The sequence below is a fragment of the Phacochoerus africanus genome, chromosome 10 (assembly GCF_016906955.1).
Source record: "Phacochoerus africanus isolate WHEZ1 chromosome 10, ROS_Pafr_v1, whole genome shotgun sequence".
In the NCBI taxonomy this organism is placed as follows: domain Eukaryota; kingdom Metazoa; phylum Chordata; class Mammalia; order Artiodactyla; family Suidae; genus Phacochoerus; species Phacochoerus africanus.
Window position 1 is genome coordinate 135,628,784 of NC_062553.1, and position 24,708 is coordinate 135,653,491.

Sequence of the window (24,708 nt, forward strand, 5' to 3'; positions counted from 1 at the left end):
ATTAATTTCCACAAACTTCACAGAAGAGCGGTCAGAAGCCTCTCAGATGAGCCCTGTCAGTAGAAAGACCACCTCCTGTTACCGTAACATCCACAAAGCCTCACATCTAGACCAGGGTTTCTGCCGTTTATCCACCTCTGGACTGCGACCAGAAGGTTGCTTTCTTTCCTGGAGGTTCTGCAGAATTTTCGCATCAGAAGTCCCGCGCCCACTAGCTTAAGTAAGAAAAGATTTGTTGGCTCATATCACTGGCTGATATGCGGGGGAGGCCCCCAGGATCCAAGAAGAACTTGAGGACTCCAGGGCTTGCAGCCAGTGGCCCTCTGCCGGCAGCTGTCCTGCGCGCTCTTGTGGACGTGTCCCTCGTCCCCCGTCTCACTTTCGGGGCCTCGCTCTTTACTATTGACAATCACGCATTGGTACGTGACCTTTAGATTTTGAGCCAGAGAAGAGAAAGATTGAGTCAGCTGTTTCTTCTCAGGACAATGAAGATGGAGTACAATGCTCGGCCAAGCCTGGGTCACATGGCCACATTCCTGTTGCCAAAAGAAAGACATGAAAAGCCAATAGCCACTACTGCCCCGTACAGTTTTTTTTTTTTAATTTTTAAAATTATAGCTGATTTACAATATTCTGTTAATTTCTGCTGTAGAGCGAAGTGACCCGGTCATACGTATATTACACAATCTTCTCACATTATCCTCCGTCATGCTCCATCATGAGTGATTGTATAGAGTTCCCTGTGCTACACAGCAGGACCTCATTGTTTATCCATTCTAAATGTCATAGTTTGCATCTATTAACCCCAAACTCCCAGCCCATCCCACTCCCTCCCCCTCCTCTTTGACAACCACAAGTCTGCTCTCCATGTCTGTGAAACTATTTCTGTTTTGTAGGTAGTTTCATCTGTGCCATAGTTTAGATTCCACAAATAAGTGATATCATACGGTGTTTGTCTTTCTCTTTCTGACTTACTTCACTTAGTATGAGAATTTCTGGTTCCATCCATGTTGCTGCAAATGGCATCATTTTATTCTTTTTTTATGGCTGAGTAGTATTCCATTGTGTATATGTACCACATCTTCTTAATCCATTCATCTGCCAGTGGACATTTAGGTTGTTTCCATGTCTTGGCTATTGTGAATAGTGCTGCAGCAAATATAGGAGTGCATGTATCTTTCTCAATGAAAGTTTTGTCTGGATATATGCCCAGGAGTGGGATTGCTGGATCACATGGTAGTTCTATGTATAGTTTTCTGAGGAACCTCCACACTGTTTTCGATAGTGGTTGTACCAGTTGACATTCCCAACAGTGTAGGAGGGTTCTCTCTTCTCCATACCCTCCCCAGCTTTTGTTATTTGTAGTCTCATAGCCATTCTGACCAGTGTGAGGCGGCAACTCATTGTAGTTTTGCTTTACATTTCTCTAATAATTAGTGATGTTGAGCATTTTTTCATGTGCCTGTTGGCCATCCATATGTCTTTGGAGAAATGTCTCTTTAGGTCTTCTGCCCATTTTTCAATTGAGTTATTTGGTTTTTTTGCTGTTGAGTTGAGTTATTTGTATATTTTGGAGATTAAGCCCTTGTCGGTTGCATCATTTGCAAATATTTTGTCCCATTCTGTAAGTTGTCTTTTCATTTTTTATGGTTTTCTTTGCTGTGCAAAAGCTTGTGGGTTTGATGACGTCCCATTTGTTTATTTTTGTTTGTATTTCTGTTGCCTTGGAAGACTGACCTAAGGAATCATTTGTACGGTTGATGTCAGAAAACGTTTTGCCTGTGTCTCTTCTAGGAGTTTCATGGTGTCGTGTCTTACATTTAGTCTTTAAGCCACATTGAGTTTATTGTGCCTGGTGTGAGGGTGTGTTTTAGTCCCATGGGTTTACATGCAGCTGTCCAGGTTTTCCAGCACCACTCGCTGAAGACACTATTTTTGTGGGTTTTTTTCCCATTTTATATTCTTTCTTCCTTTGTTGAAGATAAATTGACCGTGGGTGTCTGGGTTTATTGCTGGGCTCTCTGTTCTGTTCCACTGGTCCGTAGTGCCCAGTACAGTTTCCGACTCCAGCCCATGGTCAGTGGTGCAGGCATGGACAGACCAACCATGTAATGACCCCTGAAATACTGGAGATGCTAAAAAGGATAAGACAATGTCAGTCTGTGGTAAGGTCCCTCCGAGAACCATGGATCGGAGGGATTCCTTTTTGGCCAAGATATTTCATGGAGTCTGGGAACTCATCATGTTGCACCCAAGAGCCAGCGTCTCAGTCCACTGGCAAAATAGGGTCACATTGAGCTTTTCCGTTATAGATTTCACTTGTTCCTGAACCACTTGACACTTGGAAAAAATTTATTGGCAGAGACATGAAGGCTAGGGGTGACATGGAAAAAAGTTGTCCATTTCATGGACTCATGACCAAGGTTAAATTACAATAACAAAAGAGTCAGAGCTTTTTATTTACTTCTACTTTCTGTGATTTATGGGCAGATTGCTGTTTTTGCTTTTAACCTTTCAAGTAAGGAATGATTGATCAAGTTGGTGAAAACCACATGGACTCAGACTCATTAGTCTTAGTGCCACGGGTGAGTCTTGTTTTTCGACCCATATAAATATGGATTGAGATCGAGACCTGTCACACTCGACTTTTGGAGGATGTTGCATTGTGTCCCTTTCAGCTGCGTGTATTGGCACGGAAGTTACCCTAGGAATTCCTCTAAAGGGTGCCACAAAGGGCCTGCGTGCTGCTCGCAGCCGCTCGGGGATGTACTCACAGCTGGGCGCTTGGCCTTCGGCGCTTCCTGAGGGCGGGCCCTCTGTGCGCTGAGTGTCAGGAGCACTCGTGCAGGATTAGCCGCCCGATCCTGCCTGCCTACAGCCCGGCTTAGGGCTCTCCCCGCAAGGACGGAAGCAGCTCACGTTTAAACGTAGGTCGGGATCCAGTTTGAAGGATGCGAGGTGTAGAGAGGTGAAGGTAAAACTCGTCTGACGTCCCCCAGAGGCAGAGGGGAGTGTGGAGGGCAGGAGCTCGGTTCTCGGTTCAGGCAGACTTGGGTTTGACATTTAGCAAAGAGACTCCCAAACTTGGTGACACTGGGAAATTAGTTGACTTCTTTCAGCCTTAGTTTTCTCAACTGTAAAATGGGGATAATAAGAATACAACCCCTATGGGGGTTGTTTGATGTGCTTCATTATTTTTTAAATTTTCTTTTTATGTATTTGTTATTTTATTATTTTTTTCCTTTTTGGCTGCCCTGTGGCACATGGAGTTCCCAGGCCAGGGATCAGATCTGAGCCACAGTTGTGACCTAAGCCACAGCTGCAGTAATGACCAGTCCTTTAAGCCACTGTGCTGGGCGCGGATCCTGATGCTGCAGAGACACTACCGATCCCATTGCGGCATGGTGGAAACTCTTGATGTGTTTTAAGAGGTAACTTAATAAGATAATGTAAGACACTGAGCATTGCGTGGGCGCATTGCCTGAAAACCACCAGAGGGATTGTAATAATCTTATAGGAATGATGGCATTTTTGGTCCCGCCTGGTCCCCTCGCCACCACACACTCACAACCTTTCCCAAGTCTCTATTCAAAGAGCAAACCAAAACCACCACCTGGGGCAGCACGGGGTCTCTGGGCAGAGGCTTTAGATCTAGGCTGCCCTGGATTTACGTGCAAGGTTTAACTTGCAGAGATCCAGTTCCTTAACTGTAAAATGAGACACTGGCACATGTAAGGAGGATTAGAGATACTGTGTTTAAAAGTGTGGCAGATAACAAGCTCCATTCTAGGCTGGCTTGTTGAAAATTCCCCACGTGGCCATCTTTAGCAGCCTAGGTCCTTGTGCCAGTGTAAGTGAGGAGCGCCAGAAGACAGGTCTCAGCTTTATCCTCATTCTCACTGGCTCTGAGCCAGACTTCCTTGCTGTTAGGTCTGGCCCGAGTGCCTTCAAACCAAAGTCAGTGGAGCCCCGATAATGGGCACTGCCATTGACAAGTACGCTCTTCAGGAGTTCCCTGGTGGCTCAGGGTTGTCACTAGAGTGGCTCAGGTTCGATCCCTGGCCTGGGAACTTCTGCATGCTATGGGCACAGCCAAAAAAAAAGAAGTCTGCTCTTCGTAGGACTCATCCTGGCCTGGCTGCCAGTGAAGAAGCAGCACAGAGAGGAAACAGCTCCACGGAGAGTGGAGGAGTAAGACTCACAAATGCACGCTAAGGTGGTTGTGCCTTTGCATTAAGACTGGCAGGAAACAGTCGCAAAGAGATGTGTTGGATATAGAAAAAACGATGTTCCAAGGTCAAGGTTGCTCGAGGAAAGTTCTCTCCACTTCCCGCCTGGCCCTGGCAGTGCCAGGTCAGTCAAAAGGCTGCATGTCCCCAGTCAGTGATTCTTCACATTGCAGGTTTTTCCCCGGCACCATTTCACGCGGGTGCCCTATTCAGGAGAGGAGGGAGCCGGGGAGGCCTCCAAGCACTGGCATCTGCTGACCTTCTCCCTGCTTGTGTCTTGCAGCCTACTTCTGCTTCCTCCTGACCGCTCTGGGTGTGACAGCGGGTGCCCATCGCTTGTGGAGCCACAGGTCCTACAAGGCCAAGCTGCCTCTGAGGATATTTCTGGCTGTCGCCAACTCCATGGCCTTCCAGGTGGGGATGGAGGGGCCTCTCGGCCTGAGGGACCCAGCGCAGATGGCAGTGTGGGCGGCGGCCGTGCTCCCCCGGGGGCGTGGCCCTCCTCCACACCCGTTCTCAGCCCAGGCACTCCTGCCTATCCCAAGTTTTTACCTCCTTGTAGCTTTGGATACTGTGAAATGTTCTGGGGGGGGAGGCTTTGAGCTCCAAGGCCTGCTGAACTATGGAAGAACAAGGGCTCTTCCGCCCTCCGGGGTCCATGCCCGAAACATGACCTGAAACCCTCCACATTTGTCCAGCTCCGATGGGGGCCGCGTTCTCTGCTGAGCATATGCTACCTGCGTGTTGCCTTTGACCCTGACAGTAACCCCACGAGCTGGGTGTTATGCTTGTCCCCTTTTATAGAGGGAGGAACTTACCTAATGATATGGCTAAAAAATAGTACATCCAGATGGGCAAATGCAGCTCTGGCGCCAAAGCCTTTGCTCCTGCAACACGGTATTCCTGAGGTCACCCTTTAAGTTGGTGGTGGAGAGTCTATTCATTGTGGAGTCGAAAGACTCCAGATTTAGGTCTCATTCTGATGGTTTTGAGCTGTGACTCACTCAGGCATCTCCAGTGTCGTTATCTGTACCCATAGGGATATGTCTTCACTTCCGGAGTTGTTATGAAATCATGATAAAAATGTCAGAGGGGTCACGACTGCACTAGGATTGGACCACATCCTTGAGGCGTAGGCACATCCTAGACCATGTCGCACCACCCTGGGCACTTTCTGAGCTGCCGGAACTTTGGGCTAGTCATGAATCTCTGTTTTCCTCCTCTGATCCAGGCAGGATGGGTGAGAACAACTTGTTTTCAAAATTTCTGCCTGTGGACGAGGGCAGATGATTCCAGGTCCTGTGTATTTTCACCCATTGGGAAAAAAATGGTGATTCCCCAAAGTGCTTTGGGGTCCTGGGAAACAGGCGATCTAGGAGCCTCTCTGGGACCCTCAGATGTGCAGGTCACGTGGCTCCCTCTGCCATGGGCCGCTCATCTCCACAAGGCAGCCTGACCGTGGGCACTTCTCTAAGTTGCTCTTGGCTCAAAGAATTCTTTTCCCTATTTCAGGCTTCCCTCCAGTTGGAGCCTTCATCAAGCAAATAGGATCTAGCACAATGGATCACTTAGGGATCACAATTCATGTTGTGAATAAATTCAGACATAGCAGGAATAAGCCCCAGGGTCCTGGGAAGATGCCGTTTGCACAAAGGAGCCCGTGGCGCCTCTGGTTTCCTGGTCTTTGCTCACGTCGGCAATGGGAACCGGGCTGCACTTTGTTTTGATGTCACCCTTCTTAGTTCCGTGTTGCTCTTTGTTCATTATAACAATGCGTTAAGATAATGATAATTTAGAAACTCAATTGGTTTAGGTCTTAGATCTACTTAGGACTTAACTCAGTAATTTTCATTTATTTTGTTCAAGCAATTTATTATTTTTAGTTTTCAATTACACCCTCATGTAGTTATAAAGCACCTCTATCACTGGAATTTTTCCAACATAAATAACTTGAGCTTGGAGCCTAAACCTCTTTTTCAAATTAAACTCTTCGTTTATAACTCAGATTTTGAGAACCCAAGTTTCCTGAACAAAACGTCACATAACAGAGCACCACCCTGTGATTTTTAAGTTTTCTTTGGGGAGAAAGGATATTGTAGAAGGAGATACTCAGGTCCTGGAATAAACTCTTTGCTGGATGGAGACTTTTGTGCAAGCGTCTGTTCCTTTGTCTGCAGGAGGGGACGGTGGTGGTCGTGCTCTTTACTGACATAGCTATTGGGAGCCTAAAATAATGAATAATAAGTGCCTCGCTTATGGTAGCACTCGTGAGTATCTCTTTTCTTCTTGGGAATTGACACGCTGTCTCTCGGTGCCTGGCATGTAGAAAATCCTCAATGATTGTTTAAGTCAATTAATAGTTTGATAAAGTACTTTTAGAAATCCTCAAATTTGAACGACGCATATGTTTCTTCCGGGCCCACATTTGTGGTGGGTTTTTTCCATTAATTCCACAAATATGCATTGAGCACCTACCACGTGGCAGGCACTGAACCAGGCGCAGTGCAGATAATGATTTGCAGACAGAATCCTTATCTTCATGGAGGCGTCCATCTGACGGGATATTAGAATTTCCACAGTTTCCCAGTGGACATGTCCATCCTTAGGGGTCTGGGGTTTTATAACAAAGTCGCTTAGACCTCGGGGACAGGGTTGTGGGATCGGCATAGGGCCAGCTTCCATCCCGTGTGTAACTGTCAGAGGGATGGAATGCCGTTGACGCTGACCACTTAACCCTAGGAGGAGGACCACCTGGGAGAGTAAAAAGCTGCTGTGATCTGCTGGTCTAGGGTTTTCACCCACACCCCTGACAATGCAGAGTCACTGACTCAGTTTCCCTTAGATGTCCGCTTGAGGTTTTTTTTAGGGCCGCACCTGCAGCATATGGAGGTTCCCAGGCTAGGGGTCCAGTCGGAGCTACAGCAACATCAGATCCTAGCCGTGTCCGCCACCTACACCACAGCTCGTGGCAACGCCAGATCCTTAACCCACTGAGGGGAGGCCAGGGATCAAACCTGCAACTTCATCGTTCCTAGTTGGATTCATCTCCGATGCACCATGACAGGAACACCCACCCCCCACCCCCTGCCCAGCTTGAGTTTTTAAAGATAGTTTCAAAGGTTCTCTCCTGCTTTCTTCCATCAGAAGAGTCATGCTTTTAGCCAAAAACGGAGAAATGATGCCGTGGTTATCGCTGCTTGAGATCGGCAGGGCTTATGCTCGATGCTGCAGACAAGCTCTTGATCAGGAACAATCCTAAGATTGTGTCTGAGATATTTGAAACTCCCTTTGTCTCTCTTCGATGGAGGACACACGTGTGGGGCGGAGAACAGTAGCGGGGAAAGTGAGGTACGTGCCCCCCGGAAACAGGCCGATGGGGCAGGGATGGCGGGCAGGGAGTTACGATGACCTCCGCCCCTCCACTCCCTTGCACTCGGTAAGGACTCGCAGGGCCCGTCTCTCGCCCCTTCTCCTTCCTTAGCAGTGGGAGATGAGTCAACTCAAAGGCTACTTGCAAGCTTCTTGTGATTTTCTCCTGGTCAAACATGGACCCAGGTGAGGGATTCCTGCCCTCCGGCCGTCTCCAGGAGTTCGGCTTTCACAAACAAGCCGGAGCTTTGGAGTCGTGCTCTCGGGTGCACGCACACACCCCTGCTGGCTGCGGCGGGTCTCTCGGGAACTCAGTCCGACCAAAGGCGCCTGTAGATGCTCCAGTGCCCTCCATTCCTGTGCACTCTCAGGCATCAGACCCTAGTAAAGAGGCCTTAGATTTCACGTGGTGAGGGAGCCTTCTGTAACACCCTCTGATGTCCCAGGAGGATAAAGAGAGGCCCAAAGAATGTCGGCGACTTGTCAAAGGTCACACAGATGGTGAATGGACCAGACTGAAAACCAAGCCTCCTGACCCTCAGCCCAGGCAGCTTTTGGCTCAGCCAGGGGTGTCCTAGGTGATGCCCAGCCGTGCAATGAGGAGACCACTTACAGTTGGTCTTGTTCTTTTATCTGCTCTAAGAGTCCGGGTCTTTTCATGGGTATCTTTAGACCATTCGCCTTTAAAGTGATGGTTGACAGAGCTGAATTAAGATGTTTCTCTTCGCTGTTCGTTGCCCTTGTTCTTGGTTCCTTTTTTGTCTTCCTCTCTTTGCCTTCCCTGGTTTTATGTGAGCATTTTAGGTGATTCTGTTTTCTTTCCTCTCTTCGCATGTCAATTATACTTTTCAAAATTTTTTTCTTTGTCTTTTTAGGGCCGCACCCGAGGCACATGGAGGTTCCCAGGCTAGGGGTTGAATCAAAGCTGTAGCTGCCAGCCTACACCACAGCCACAGCCACACCAGATCCCAGCCACGTCTGTGACCCGCGTGACAGCTCACAACGAGGCTGGGAACTCCAGGGAACTCCACTTTTCGAAATTTTTGATGGTTGTTCTAGAGTTTGCAAGATACAGTTACAGCTCATGCAAGTCCACTTTCAAATGACGCTGTACCACCTCTCAGTCCTGCACTACTGTCCCCGCTTCCTCCTTCCTGTCCCGTATGACCTCACTGTCACTCACGTCACACATCCCTAACCTATAATCACCACCTGCATTTTTGCTGTTGTTATTTCGAATGAACTCTTATCTACTAGATCAATCAAGAATTAAAAAACTTGGCGTTCCTGGTTTGGCTCAGCAGGTTAAGAACCCAACATATCCAGGAGGATGTGGGTTTGATCCCTGGCTTCGCTTAGTGGGTTAAGGATCTGGCATCACTGCAAGCAGCAGCAGCCTAGGTAGCAGATGTGGCTTGGATCCTGTATCACTGCGCTTGTGACGTAGGCTGGCAACTGCAGCTCTGATTCAACCCTTAGCCTGGGCTCTTCCGTATGCCACAGGTGCAGCCCTAAAAAGAAAACAAAATTTAAAAACTTGAAGATTTTATTTTACCTTCATTTATTTTATTCATACTCTAACATTATTCTTTTTTATGTATATCTGAATTTCTAGCCTATCCCATTTTCCTTTTCTCTGAAGAATTTCTGTCATTTCTTGCCAGGCAGGTCTACTGGGGACAAATTTCCTCAATTATTTTTGAGCAAGTCTTTATTTCTCCTTCACTTTTGAAGAATAACTTTGCTGCATACAGAATTCAGAGAGGTGGGGTTTGCTTTCAGCATTTAAAATAATTTACTCTTCTTTCCTTTTGTTTGTATGTATCCCAAGAGACACCTTATCTTCCCTCCTCCACAGGTAAAGTGGGTGTTTTCTCCCTCTGGTTTTTGTCAAATCTTCCTTTTCGTCTTTGATTTTCTGTAGTTTGCATATGATATGCATAAACACAGATTTTTTGCTGTTTATTTTGCTTTGTACTCTCTGAGCTTCCTACACTTCCTGTTGGGTGTCAGTAATTTTGGAAAATTTTCAGCCACTATTACTTGGAATATTTCTATTGTTTGTTTCCCCATCCCTCCTGCCGTTCTTCTCTCTCTCTCTTTCTCTTTCTCTCTCTTCCCTCCCTCCCTTCCTTCTCCTTTTGGGATTCCCGTTACACATCTTACACCTTTTATAATTGCCCCACAGTTCCTAGATATTCTGTTACATCTTTTGTGCTTGCATTTCAATTTGGGAAGTTGCTATTGGTACATCTTCAAGTTCAATGATCTTTTCCTCGGCCATGTCCATTCCATCCAGGACCCCATCAGAGGCATTCTTTGTTTCCATTTGTCTGCCTTCTAGCATTTCTTTTTGTTATTAGTTAAGAGTTTCCACCTCTTTGCTTACATTACCCCTTTGTTTTTGCACGTTGTCCCCTTTTGCTACTATAGCCCTTAACATATCAATCATAATTGCTTTAAATTACCACTCCAATAACGCTAGCATCTCTGTCAGGTGTGAGTGTGGTTCTGATGCTAGCTTTTTCTCTTATGATTTTTTTTTTTGCCTTTTAGCATATTTTGTAATTTTTTTGTTCGAAGCTGGACATCATGTACTGGGTAACAGGAAATGAGGAAATAGGGCAATAGTATGAGGCCTGGTGTTTGTTTTCTTTTTCAGCTACATCTGTGGTAGATGGAAGTTCCTGGGCCAAGGATCCCACCTGAGCCACAACGGCAACCTATGCCACAGCTGTGGCAATGCTGGATCCTTAACCCACTTTGCCGGGCCAGGGATTGAATCCACACTGCCGCCAAGACAACGCTACATCCTTAACCTGCTGCACCACAGCAGGAACTCTGAGCGTGAGGTTTTATGTTTATCTGGCTAGGCAGTAGACTGCTTACTGCGCTGCAGCTGTGGTGTCAAGGCTAAAGTTTCCTCTAGTGGCCTTATGTTTGTCCCTCCCCTGTCACCTCTGGGTGTTCCTAGGGACTTCTTAACCAGGAGTTTAGGCTTCTGTTTCTCTCCGTTGAATCCCCTGTCACCGTGCAGCAGTGACAGCACCTCTGCTGACGTCGAGACGAGAAGCATCCTGGGTCCTGTGATCAGGTCTCAGTCTTTTGTCGACGGGGCTTTGAGTATTTCCTTCCCCTCAGGTTCATCAGGCTTTGCTAAAACCCCAGCTGATTAAGCTCCGGTAACGTCATCTCTCTAGAAGGCAGATCTTGCTAAGGGGAACGGAGAGCTCGGCTTATGTTTCAAAGGGGTTATTTGTCTCCCTGTCCCGCTGGAAGAGCAAGGGTGTTTTTCTCAGCTGTGCATAGTGAGAACTTGGTAAGGCTCCTGGAGGTAACATTTATGAAAGCGTGGGGGCACCTAGGCTGGCCCTGTAGGAGTTTTTCACTCTCAAGCTCATCCACATTAAGCCTCCAGGAATACATTAATAACAGCTTAGAGTGTTCCTGCCCATCCTGACGCCAGCTGCAGGCTTTTCCTCCTGCTCCTGCTAGGTTGTGCTTCTCTGGAACTGCCTGCCTCTCTGGTCTGGGGGCAGTGCTTTGCCCCGTGACCTCCATTCTCTGATGGATCTAGGAAGACTTTTTGATCTTTAGTTTACATGGCGTTTTTTCTTTTTGCAAAGATGGGAGCAACAACTTCCAAGCTCTTTACATGTCAGACCAGAAAGTGGAAGTTACAGGGTGATTTGTAAATAAGTCAAGTGAATCACGGGTCATGGGCCGGGAACTTTGGCAGGTATGTAAAAACACAACGATTATTGAGCACGAACCATGTGCCTGCACTTCATGAAGTAGTTTCGTCACCTGACAATAGTCCTACCGAGGAGATACTGTTTCCCTTTTTTGATGGTGAGAAAGGGAAAGAAGGAGGCTGTGTAACCTGTCCAAGGACATACAGAGTTAAGGGACACATACAGGTGGCCTGACTCCAGAGGTCACCCTCTCACTGTGATGCTCTAATGCCTCTCCCAGGATCAAAGTGTATCCTTATCCTTTCATTTGGCAAATACAGATGCTGAGCAGCGTTCCCGGGACCGGGGAACGAGCTGGACAAGGGTTCTTCCCTCATTAGCGTGTGTGTTCCAGCGGCAGAGCGACCAAGTGAATGAGCAAATGAATAAACACGTCTATTCCGAGAGAGAGAAGGAGATGAAGCATTAAGACGTGGTGATCTGACAAAGAATGCCGGGGAGGGTGGCTTCTTTAGAGAGTGGCAAGGGACGATGTCACAGAGGAGGTGACATTAGAGCTGAGACCTGAGGAAGGAACAGGTAGGGAAAGAACATTCCAGACAGAAGGAGAAGCCAAAAGTGGGAACAAGTGTGGTGCATTCAAGAAAGACCAAGATGCCACATGTAGCTGGTCCACGTGAGTGAGGGAGAGAGAAGACGGCGATAGGCGAGGCCAGGGAGGGGACCGGGGCCACACCGAGCAGGCTCTGTCGGGCATGCAAGGAGTGTGGACGTTCCTCTCAAGGCCATGGGACGGCACTGCGAGCTTTCAGGCAGGGGAGCGACCTGCCTCATGTGTTTCAGTGGCGCAGGGAAGCCTGAGACCTCATCACGGGACCCTGGAGATGTTACCAGATTCAGGATTGTGGACCCACCCAAGGCTGGGTCTCTGCGCGGTGTGCCCTCCAGGAGGGAGGCTGCCTGTGAGGCGGAGCTCTCTGGGACAGCTTGAGAGGCTGGCGGAGAATGGAGTGGCCATTGCTTAGAAGGAGAAGGCAGCCCTGGAACACATGCTGCAGACTCAGCATCCTGAAACAGGTGTGGCTCTGAGCAGATGCTGACTCTCAGTGCAGAGAGCCACCGGCCTGCGCTTCGGATGCACAGCGCTGCTTCCGCACGGCAGAGGCAGGCTCCCTTCCTCCCGTCGAGACGGCTGGATGTTGCTGGTCCCCTCTTGCTGTGCCAACAGGCAGCCGCGGGTGTGGTCCCAACCCCGAGGCCCTGAGAAGCCTTCCTGATGCGGTTAAGGAAGCGACCTGCGCGCTGCCTCACTTCATCCCCTGCCGCAGCGTCTTGTCCCCCTCCTCCCCCGGCATGTTTGGAGTCCAGTAGAAAGGACAGATGGCCTAGCTGTCTCCGAGCCCGCGGTCATGGTGACTTTGGGGTCCATCAAGGCATCGGTACATGCACGCGTCTCTGTGACTCCGCCGGTGTTGGCGGGGTCCTCCCACAGGTGTTGGGGTGGAGGTGGGAGGCGCGCGCGAGAGAAGCAACCCTCCCCTCCCGGGGCTGCTGGGGGAGGCCTGCATTGTCCTTCCGGGCTGCTGGGTAGGATTAACTATGCTTCCCGCCAACAAAAACGTACCTTCTAAGGTAGAGATTTCGATGGCTCCACCTCCGTGAAGGGGCCTCGCTGTCTTCTTTGTAGCCCGTCCAGGTCAGTGAAAGCAGGTGACTGAGTGACATCACCTCAGGGGACAAAGAGGTGCCAGCCTGAGGTGGCCTGCGAAGAGGGTAGTTCTGTACGTGGACGCATCAAGCAGTAGGGCTGGTCTGTGCGTTACCCTCCCGACGTCTGTTCAGGTCTTACCCTTTCTGAACAACCGAGGTATCCCGGAGCATTTCGGGTGATTACATTTTGGAAACAAAACCCCATCTACTTGAAGGCGTACAGAGAGTTTTTGTTTAAAGAAATGCTGGTTAAGGTCAAGGGTATTTTTTGCAAAACAAACAGCTACCAGCTTTTTACTTGTTAATGGAGCGCCACACCTATATTGAAAGACACTGTTGTTTCAGATGAAATCCCCATTGCAGTCCTGTCAATTTGGAATCTTTTGGGAAACACACTTTGGAAGCGGTTCTTTCCATCTTCTTTTCACAGAGAGGATGTTTAGAGGCCCCAGACAGGGCATATCCTTAACCCTGTTTCCGCGCCCTCCCCCCCCCACCCCGCCGCCGCCCAGCCAGTCTCTCCTGAAACCACAGAAGCTTGGAGCTGTGGGATCTTACAAGCTAAATTGAATCCCTTTTCTAACAACTGGAAGAGCTAAGGGCCCAATGTCCGTGCTTATTTTGTTAGCTTATTTTCCCACACTGTCTCCCAAAATGTTTATGGGTGTTGAAGGAGACTGCGTGACAAGGCAACTCCTTGACAAGCTGTTTCTTCTGATACCTGCCACCAACCATCTGGGCTGAGCTACCATGCTGTCACTGTTGTCGCTGCTTAGTCTTTATTCCACTGCCCTCTTGCCGATGCTTTTCTAGGTTTCCCAACCCACTGGTTATTCTGCATTGTTGGAAGATTTCTCTCCCAGCTGCCTTCATGCGCATTTTTCCTAAACCCAGTCTCACTGTGATCCTTCCTATTCATAGGTCTAACCTCTTCGGATCCGTTTGTGTTACTTCTCTGTCCTGAGTCGTATCTGCGCCACCTCCTAATTTGGCACCAGCCAAAAATATTATTAAACGTGTGTGCCTTGTTCCCAGTCACCAATGAAGATGCTAAATAAAGCTGGATCTGTCCGATCCCCTGCTTCCGTCACTGCCCCCAACCCCCAGCCCACCCCCTGTGATCCTGAGCTGGTTTTCATCTCTGGTTCTTGTTTATGAACGTTCAGGCAGGCTTTGCACATCATCCTGTCCTACTTCCTGTTAACGCTGACCTGAGCTCTTGTCACAGGAGTGTTTCAAGGATGCTGTTTTACGTGCTTTAGTGAGCTCTCAAGGTACAATAGCTACGGAAGTCACTGAGTCAACAGTTTTAATTAACAGTAAAATGTATAGTTGTATATGCCAGCGGAAATTTCCAGCCTTGCTTTTAAAAGCTCTTTTGGAAGGCAGGCATGGGAGTTCCCATTGTGGCTCAGCGGTCACGAACCTGGCTAGGATCCATGAGGATGGGGTTTCAATCCCTGGCCTCGCCCTCAAAAGGTGAACAGATGTGCATAGTGGGTTAAGGATCTGGTGTTGCTGTGAGCTGTGGTGTAGGTTGCAGATGCGGCTCCATTCTGGCGTTGGTGTGACTGTGGTGTAGGCCGGTAGCTGCAGCTCTGATTCCATCCCTATCCTGGGAATTTCCATATGCGGCAGGCGTGGCTCTAAAAAGACACACACAAAAAGGCAGACACATTGGATTATCTTTATCGTCTCCTATTTATTCTTCTGCAGTTTTTGGTGTAAATCTGCTGGTTGATTCCTTTCGAGTTTAAAAGCACATACACCATCACATGTTTACGAGGAACACAAGCGGTGTGTATGAACTGGCCCTTGTCATGACGAGGCTGTGGTTCCACAGAGCAGGCTAGACTTGTGGATGATGAAGAGACTCAAACAGGGCAGTGTGGAGTCTCCCACATTGCTCGAAAGCTTCATACTAACTCTTGGGGCTGCAGAAATATGAATATGAGTTAGGGTACTAGGATAAAGCCTAATACAGAAGGAAATTTTGAGCTCAAAACTCAAGGTGGGAGTTCCCGTCGTGGCTCAGTGGTTAATGAGCGCAACTAGTATCCATGAGGACTCGGGTTCGATCCCTGGCCTTGCTCAGTGGGTTAAGGATCCAGTGTTTCCATGAACTGTGGTGCAGGTTGCAGCTGCAGCTCGGATCCCGAGTGGCTGTGGCTGTGTCGTAGGCCAGCAGCCGCAGCTCCGATTCAACCCCTCGTCCAGGAACTTCCATATGCTGCAGGTGCAGCCCTAAAAAGGCAAAAGACAAAACAAACAAAACGCCCTCAAAAGGTGAACAGATGTGCATAGGCGAGGAAGAGGTGAGGAAGACACTTGAGCAAAGCTGGAGAGAGAAGAAGGACCATGCCAGACTGCCTGGGCTCCCTGAGTGGTGGAAAATCAGTCTGGTGGGAGAAATAAACTGACTGGTCTCATGTGCTGCAAGTCCAGCTGCCCGTACATCTCTCACTGGACGTCTCTTAGACACCCCACATCAACACGCCTAAAGCCACAGTCGTGGCTCTGGCCTCTCCCCCAGACTACTCCCCCCCCCAGTGTCCACCCCCGTCCAGAAGTCTGGGTTTCCTCCGTGATTTCTGTCTCCCTCGTCACCCACCATCCATTGCTTTCGCCCTTCTCTTCAAATTCTGCTGCTCAAGTATGTCTTGAATCTGCAGCCTCTCATCTCGGCCTCTCTCTGGACCAAGGCATGATGGTGTCTTGCCTGGGCTACTGCAGAACCCCACAGACGGGGCTCCCTCCTCCAGCACTTGCCCCTCCCCCGACGGCAGCCACACAGAACCGACTGAAAATTAAACCACCCTCTAGCAAGGAAACAAAGTCTTTCTGCGGCCCAGCATTGCCTTGGGAATGAAATCCAGCCCCGTTTTCATGGCGCGGAAGCCCTGTGTGATCAAAGCTCTCTTCCTTCCGCCCGGGCTCTGTCTCACCCCACGCGGGGGTCCTTCAGCGCCTTGCTGACCCTGTCCACGCCAGCTAGCTTCAGAGTCACAAGGAAAAGTCCCAGTCCTCTGCCTGGAAGCCCCGGCTTCAGATGCCAGCCACAAGCAGGGGTCTCCAGGCGCCCCCTACCTACACATTCAGGGGTTCCCACAATTCCCTCAGGTCAGTAATTTGCTAGAACACTTCACAGAACTGAAAGTGGTGCTTACTGACTATTTTGGTTTTCTTATCAAGAATATAAATCAGGACCAACCAACTGGAAGAGACACAGTGGGAGATCTGGGAGGACCCCATGGCGTCAGGGCACCACCCCTTCCCCGCACGTGGGTGTGCATATATCAGCAGGGCTCCTCTGAGCCTCAGCGTCAGAGCTTTTAGTGGAGTTTCATTATAAAGACCTGATGGATGAAGTTGCTGGCCTCGTGGCAGAGTTGAGTCTCTAGAGACTGAACCCCCTGATCGCAAGCTTGGTCTTTTTGGGGACCAGCCCCCATCTTGAAGTTATCCAGGGGTCCATCCTGGGTCACCTCATTAGCATAATTAAGACCCTCCTGCCACGGAGGAAATTCCAACCGTTTTTGAAGCTCTGCTGGGAACCACTGGAGACAAAGACCAGCGAATGTCTTTATTATACGCAGTAACTCCCAGACCACTCCCGCCTTCCCTCTACCTGAGCCAGTTCCCTTCTCTGTCTTTCACTCCCACCCAGCTCTTCCCAGCCTAAGAAGACCGGTTAGAAAGCCCTTGCCCGTCTCAGGGTCCCCCTTGTATCTCCCTGTACTCATCTGCTCCATCGCCCTAATCCCAGTCCGAAATGACCATATTTCTTGTGTCTTCTCCATAAATACAGACTCCTGGAGGACATGGCCTTGACGGTCTTGTTCCTTCTTTCTCTCCTAGCACATACCTGCGTTCAGTGCATATTTGTCGAGGGAGAGGCTTTAAAGCGGGAAAGATGAGAATGATCTGGTGGTTAAATTCGATGTAACTGTTTGCTTGCCAGGGAGCAGAAATGCTTAGGTTTGATGAGAAGTGTGGAGGGGCTGTCGGATCAGGGGCGAGAGAATGAGAGGTATCTGGGGACTATGGGTACGAGGATGCGACGGCAGTGAACCAGACAGACTGTGGGAGGGAAGGGCTGGCGGCAGGCGTCCAGGTAAACCGATGAAAGCCTGAACAGGGGAGGTGGGGGAGAAGGGGAGGGAAAGGGGGGGAAATCTGAGGGTTTGTTTTTGGTTTTTGTCTTTTTAGGGCCACGCCCGAGGCATATGGAAGTTCCCAGGCTAGGGGTCAAATCAGAGCTCCAGCTGCCAGCCACACAGCTGCCGGCTGCCACATCCAGATCCAAGCTGCGCCTGCGACCTCCAGCACAGCTCCCAGCAACGCTGGGTCCTTAACCCGCTGAGTACGGCCTCGGATGGAACCTGCATCCTCGCCGACACTATGTCAGGTTCTTTACCTGCTGAGACAGGACGAGAACTCCCAAAAATCTGAGATTTTTAAAGATAAATGCCCTTGGCGTTTTTTTTTCTTTCTCGCTTTTTTTATGTTGAAATAATTTCAGATTTGCCCAAAAAGTTGCAAAAGTACCGCAGAGGACTCTGTATCCCCTTCACCCAGATTCACTCACTGTTAACAGATTTTGCCTCCTTGTGGCTTTACCGTTTGTTCTCTTTCTTTCTCCATGCGTGTGTGGTACATGCGTTCTTCTCTGTTATTTTCTTCCCGAATTGTTTGCAAGTAAGTTATAAAACTTTGTGCTTCTTCATCCCTCCGTACTTCAGTGTGATTTCCTCATGGGAAGGACATTTCGCCTGTACCAAGGCCAGGGACTGTAATGCTCATGTCGTTCTGTGTCCAGAATCCTAGCCCAGGAGCCAGGTCAGGGCCCTGCATAATAATGAGTTGATATGGCTCTTCGGTCTCCTTTCATGTGGCAGAGTTCCTCGGTCTTTCTTTGATTTTATGACATTAACATTTTTGAAATGTGCAGCGCAGTTATTTTGCAGAATGCTCTTCATTTTTGGTTTGCTCATAGTTCCTCAAAACTACACTCAGAGTCTGCATTTTTGGCAGGAGTCCTGCACTAACAGTCTCGTGTCTAAAGCATCAAACAAGAGGCGTATGGCGTCACTTGGTCACATTACCGGTGGTGTGAGCCTCAGTCACCTAGTTCAGCGGTGTTTCTCCACTGTGAGATTACTGTTTGTCCTTTTGTAATCAGTGGGTAATTTATGCCGAGATGCTGTGAACCTGCGTAATTTTTTTTTTTCATCAACCTTTCACCTTATGCCTTTCTGCTGAGTCTTACCTAAAGTGGTTATCGCCATGGCACCTGCAAAATGGTGATTTTCTAACTCCATTTTTTCTTCTACCTTCGTTGGTTGGTGTTTTACTTCTTATTTACTTATCATGGGCTCATGGGCTCTTAATTTATTAAAAGGATTTTAATCCATTCCTGTTATTTGTCTTAATGCCCCAAATTATTCATCTAATTGCCCTAGTTTGTTCAGTGCGAGACACTGCAATTAGACTCCTATGTCCTTTTAACGCGTCCCCATCAGTTTTGGGGCCATTCCTTACTTTCTGGCGTGATGAAACATGCTAAGTTCCTCGTGTGCTTGTCCTGGCACGAGCCGTTTCACCAAAGAGCCCTGATTCCTTTTAGTGGGAAATGGTATTTAAAACCAAGGTCTAGGAACAAGGTGTGTCCACTGCTCCTGGGCTGTTACTGTTTCTCAGGCTCTTTCTTCCCTGGAATTTTGACTCATCGAGTGAAGGAGAACCAGGTTAGAAGGCCCACACAAAAGTCGCATCATGGACCACAAAGCCCTCCAAACCCAAATTGGAAGGATTTACATAAGGCAAACTAGTCTACCAAGAGGACTACCTGAGCCATCTTAAAAATATGTGTTAAAACAGGTATTTTTTAAAAATATGCCTTATTCTAAGACGTTCTCCTGGTAAGAGATTTAAACACTGAATAGTAAAGGAAAATATGACACACCTCTTTCCTACTTTGCAGTCTTTAAACTCTGTCAGCAAAGGCTTTTTAAACCACCACATTGGCCTTTCACTGTTTGCCGAGCTCCTAAAACCTCCCCGGGCTGAGTGCCACAGGAGGGCTCGGCTGCAAGCGGGGACTTGTTCTCTCGAAGCTGTAACTTGCCAGGTGTAAAGCTGCCAGGCCCTTCTTGGGGACTTTCTGGGCTCTTCTCACACATGGGCAGTGCGGTCTAGAGGGAAATGGGTCCTGACCCGGTGTCAACACTGGGGAAAGCACCGAACGTTCTTCACTGTTCGAATAGGACCGAGTTGCAGTTGAACCGCAGATTAAATTCAGACCCCAGAGACTGAGAAGAAATCTACTTCACACGAGCCTTCGGGTCCCTAAAGGGTGGCGGCCACTTTGACCCCCTTGATAGAATGACTCTTCCCAACAGGATGCCACTGCTTATAAGACACACCCCCACACACACACACACATGCGCGTGCGCACACACGCATGCACACACACGCACATACATACATTCTACTCTCAAACCTGCTGACCTGCTGGTCCTAGTTTCTTTTTCACCACCACCTAGAAACAAAGATGTATCATGAGTACAGGTGGAATTCCCTTTGGCGATGTTTTGAGGCCACCTGGTAAATTTTCCCTCCTGGAACTTTCAGCAGCACACAGTTGAATTAGGGCACAGAAAGGCCGTGTTGTGTCTGGTCAGAAGCACGCATCTGTTTGCAGCTGTAGAGGGGAAAGCCCGTCATAGATTCTGGTCTCAGGTCTCAGGTCGTTGAATGGGATGAGCTAATGCTGCTTACGGTCGGCCTTCATTTTGCTACCCAGAGGCAGTTCCCCTCCTGCCACTTAGAGGGCTAGATTCAAGGGTTTATTTTGAACATAAAAGGGAGTTGGGGGAAAGTCGTTCTGATGGAGCAGGTTGCTTCATAATCTGCTTCAGTGGAGCTTTTGAGATTGATTACCTTTTGCTCGAGTCCCAGAGAACACTCGAGGCTGTGCTTACGGAGAAAAATCACCGTGTGATCAATTTCAATTCCTGCAGTTTCAGCAGGGACCCTGTTTCGGGATGTTGTCTACGAGGAGGGTGAAGTGATAGAGGTGCCAGGTACAGGATGGGTTTCAACGAGGGCACTGTCAGCCTGGTGGGAGTGGGGTTGTTTGACTGGCGTGGATAAGAACAAAGACGGAAGAAAGGTGATGTAACTACAGTCGCCGACTGGACCCCTAGAGGCGTGTAACTGCTTCCTAGCATTTCCTAACACGGGGCTGATGGCCGACGCCGGGCTGTTTTGATTCAGGAGTATAGCATAGCAACGTAAAAATAATTTGTTTCCCTCGTACTGCCAAAGAAAAGCTTGATTGTACCAGAAATTTGGAAAATACAAACTAAAAGAAAAAATTAAAAATCACCCACTGTCCCACTTCCCAGCGAGAACAGCTGTAAATAGGCTGACATATACGTCAACATTTTTCTATGCTTAAATGCACATTGTTACTAAAAGCGCATTCATTACTGTATGATTTTGAAAACTGTCTTTTATTTTACTTTCTGCCTCATCTCTCCATGTCAATATCACAATATCCTTTTTTTGTCCATGAGTTTTCTAAGATGAAACCAACAGATAGTCTTGTTAAAAATTTCAGAATATAGAATAAAATGTAAAAGTCTTTCTTCTACCTCTTCCTCTTCCTCCCCTGCGGTAGCCCTAGGACTTTTCTCTCTTTTTATTTATTTATTTTTTAAATTAGTTAAATTCTCTTGTCTTTTTTTTTTTTTTCCGCTTTTTAGGGCTGTACCTGCAGCTTACGGAGGTTCCCAGGCTAGGGGTCTAATTGGAGCTGTAGCCGCCGGCCTACGCCACAGCCACAGCAACGCCAGATCCCAGCCTCGACTGTGACCTACACCTCAGCTCACAGCAACACCAGATCCTTGACCCACTGAGCAAGGCCAGGGGTCAAACCTGCAACCTCATGGTTCCTAGTGGAATTCGTTTCCACTGCACCATGATGGGAACGCCTCCTCTCTCTTTTTTAAAATCAAAGTATAGTTGATTTACAGTGTTGTGCTAATTTCTGCTCTACAGCACGGTGACTCAGTCATACTATATATATGTTCTTTTTAAATGTTATTTTCCATCATGGTCTATCCCAGGAGATAAGACTTTTTTCCTTAATATTTCTCTCCAGAAATTTTCTATGTACACACACACACACACACACACACACACACACAGTATTCAACTAATTTATGTATCACAAGGTACTAAGTCAAATCCTGGTTTGTGGAAATTCAGGGTTTTTCCGAGTTTTTGCTTCAGCGAGCATCCTGTGGTTAAATCCTTGTACCCACCCATGATTATTTCCTTAGGATAAATGCCAGGAAATGAATTGCACAATTTTAACGCCTTTGATATCTGCAGTGCATTTGCCCTTCGTGCGGTCTGTGCCAATCTCTCACTCTCACCCGTAGGCAACACTGACTTTTTAGACACCTTTCAATTTTAACACACAAACAAAAAAGTATACGTGCGGCGGGTTAGACCTGCCCTGCCCGTGAGCACCTGAAATGTGGCTGGTCTGAAGTGAGGTATGCTAGAAGTGTGAAATACACACCCAGCTTCGAAGAATTAGGACAGAAAAAAAAAATCGTGTAAAATACATCATTCATGATTTTATGCTAATAACAGGTTGAATGCTATTTTGAATATATTATGTTAAGTAAGAGTACGTGATGAAAACAATTTGCTTGTTTGTTTTCACTTTTTAATTGCGGCTATTAGGAAAACGTAAATGCCGTGGCTTGCAGTGTACGTCTGTTGGAGACAGACAGACAGAGGAGGGCCGTCCAGGCTTCTCCGTGGATAAGAAAACCTACCACCGAGCGGGGCGCTCCCAGCTGACTCTCTCCTCTTCTGCTCCCTCCACCCCCATCCGTACCTCACTTAGAGCCAGCGCTCTTTCTTTATTTTTTAATACATCTTGCTGGAGTGTAGTCGGCTGAGAAAGCTGTGTTCGTTTCAGGTGTACCGCAAAGTGAATCAGTTATACATATATCCATTTCTTTCTTTTTCTTTCTTTCTTTCTTTCTTTTTTTCTTTCTTTCTTTCTTTCTTTCTTTCTTTCTTTCTTTCTTTCTTTCGTTCCTTCCTTCCTTCCTTCCTTCCTTCCTTCCTTCCTTCCTTCCTTTTCTCTCTCTCTCTCTCTCTCTTTCTTTCTTTCTTTCTTTTTAATGGAAGTTCCCAGGCCGGGGTCCATTCGGAGCTGTAGCTGCCGCCTACACCACAGCCACAGCAACTTGGATCTGAGTCGCGTCTATGACGTACACCACAGCTCATGGCACCGCCAGATCCTTAACCCACTGCGCAAGGCCAGGGATCGAACCCGAGTCTTCGTGGATGCTCGTCAGATTCATTTCTGCTGAGCCATTCCTTGCCAGACGTTTTTTCCCATACAGGTTATCACACAGTATTGAGTAGCTTTCCCTGTGCTACACAGTAGGTCCTTGTTACCATGTGTTTTACACACAGTGGTGTGCACCTGTCAATCCCGCCTCTCCAATTTATCCCCTGCCGCAGCACTTCCCCTTTGGTAACCACGAATTTGACGTCAAAATCTTGGCGTCTACTTCTGTTTTGTTAGTTCTTTGGTATCATTTATTAGATCCCCCGTATGAGTGATCTCATCTGAGAGATAGTTGTCTTTCTCCGTCCGACCTTCTTCACTAAGTGTGATCATTCCTAAGCCCATTCATGTTGCTGCAGATGAGCCAGGGCTCTTTAGAACAGATGTCGCTGCCTTCACCACAGCGATTCTTGGTCAAGAATGATCCATATCCGTAAAAGTGGCAAGTGTCCGCTTTTGAAGGGAGTGGGACAGTGTGTTCAGACGGTGAGCTACCAGAACCAACTGTTACGTACAGACTCTAAGTTGCAAATTCAGTCCTCTGTTGGCGGATGTGTTGGAAAGCGTGTGTGTTTAGGCTTCAGGGCTGGCTGTGGAGTTCACCATCCTGTCGAGGCGTGCACACGGAGAAAGACAAACCCCGTGTGACGTCTCTCATGTGTGGAGTCTGAAATACGGCACCGTGATCCTGTCTACAAAACAAACAGGTCACGGACACGGAGGGCAGACCTGCGTTTGCTGGGGGGCGGGGGCTGGGGGTGCTGGCGGGAGCTTGGGCTTGGCGGATGCGGACGGCTACCTTTGGAACAGGCGGGCAGTAGGGTCCTGCCCTCCAGCACGGGGAGCCGTGTCCAGTCTCCTGGCTTAGAACATGGTGGAAGACGAACCAACAAAAGACCCCAACAAGAACGGGTGTGTAGGGGTGGCTGGGTCACTTGGCTGAAGCAGCAGAAACTGGAGGAACACTGTAAATCAACGGTACTGTAATAAAATTAACAAGAAATTTTAAATGTGTGCACAGAGCACAGACAGATCACGCAGACTTGACAGCCAGCTGGTTTCCTCGATGGAAGGTCGCTGTCTCCCTCTGCGTGAAGCCCACTCGTTCCAGGCAAGGGCGATGGGTCTGTGTAAACACCCAGCGACCAGGAGGTGGCTGGGGCTGGGGCAGCGGCTGCAGGCACCTGCTGCCCCAGGTTTGCTCGGCCGTCTGCCTGCCCCGGCAGCCCTTCCGCACCGACTGACTGTCCCAGACGCACCTTCATCAAAGGCGAATGCGCTTCACAGGCTGGCTCCATTCGCAGTCACTTCGCCATCAAATCGAAATGCAAACAAAAGGGCGGGAAGAGGCCCAGGGCCGAGCATTCGACGCCTGCTCCCTTTCTGCCCTGTCGTTGGCTTGTGTCTTGTTCTTGGAGTCATTTTTTGCTGGACTCGACTTTAGAGTTCAAAACAAGACAATAGCAGAGGCTTTTGAAAATGCACCTCGAAGTATGTTTGGCTCGATTGTACGTTTGATTATTGGGAATGTGGCCCCGATTCTTGCCTCATCCCACGGCTTCTGTCAGGAAGGCGTCCAGGTAGAGGAATTAACATAAAGAAATAGCTCTGTCCTAACTTGTCTTCATCATCATTCTTTTGTTCTTGCTGGATTATGCTTAATTTTAGGAGGAGGATGTTTCTAGCCCTTTGGAATGCTCCATTATGAGTTTTTGTAAAATTGCACGGAACTAAATTAAAGAACCAGCATTAACTTTTAGCAAGTGAAAGCAAGGGCTGTCTGTAATTTGGGAGAATAAGGGGCATGTCTTGGGGAAGGGAGCGTGCGCGAAGCACAGGAGCGCCATCTCTGTTCCATGACCGGCTTGGCTTAGCGGATGAACGTGGGTAAATGTCTGCTAAGCCTTAGTTCTGGCATCTGTGAGCTGGGGCAGCGTGTACCCTCCCTTCTTCTTGTGTTCACATGGGTTTGAAATAAAAGCAATAAACCAATACAGAAGGAAGAAATTATTCCTTGGGCTGCAGTTCCATCCCCACTCCCGATTCTGTGATTATAAATAATAAATGTTTTCACTCGTTCCACCCGCTGTGTTTCCACCCGCTGGGAACATCTAAAGACCTCTTTCTTATCACAGGAAGCCAGGCTATAATTTTCGCCTTATACAGGCTGCTAACTAAGCACCTTTTCCCCCACTTTATATTCAAAGACAAGCATATTCTCAAGGTCTCTCTACCTTCCCTCTCGTGCCATTACCAAAGGGTTCAGCCAATTTTAAAAGTTGTCAGCGGTGCGATAAGATGAACAGAGTTGAGCTGCTTTCCA

At 48.3% G+C, this 24,708-nt stretch overlaps 1 protein-coding gene across 1 annotated transcript in view; it reads left to right on the forward strand.

Moving 5' to 3' along the window:
- Nucleotides 1–24,708, forward strand: part of SCD5 (stearoyl-CoA desaturase 5) — a 129,083-nt gene that overhangs the window by 63,395 nt on the left and 40,980 nt on the right. The window contains exon 2 of the mRNA XM_047799011.1: nucleotides 4,513–4,643. Coding sequence (XP_047654967.1) covers nucleotides 4,513–4,643 — 131 coding nt within the window. The remainder of the gene's footprint in view (nucleotides 1–4,512; nucleotides 4,644–24,708) is intronic.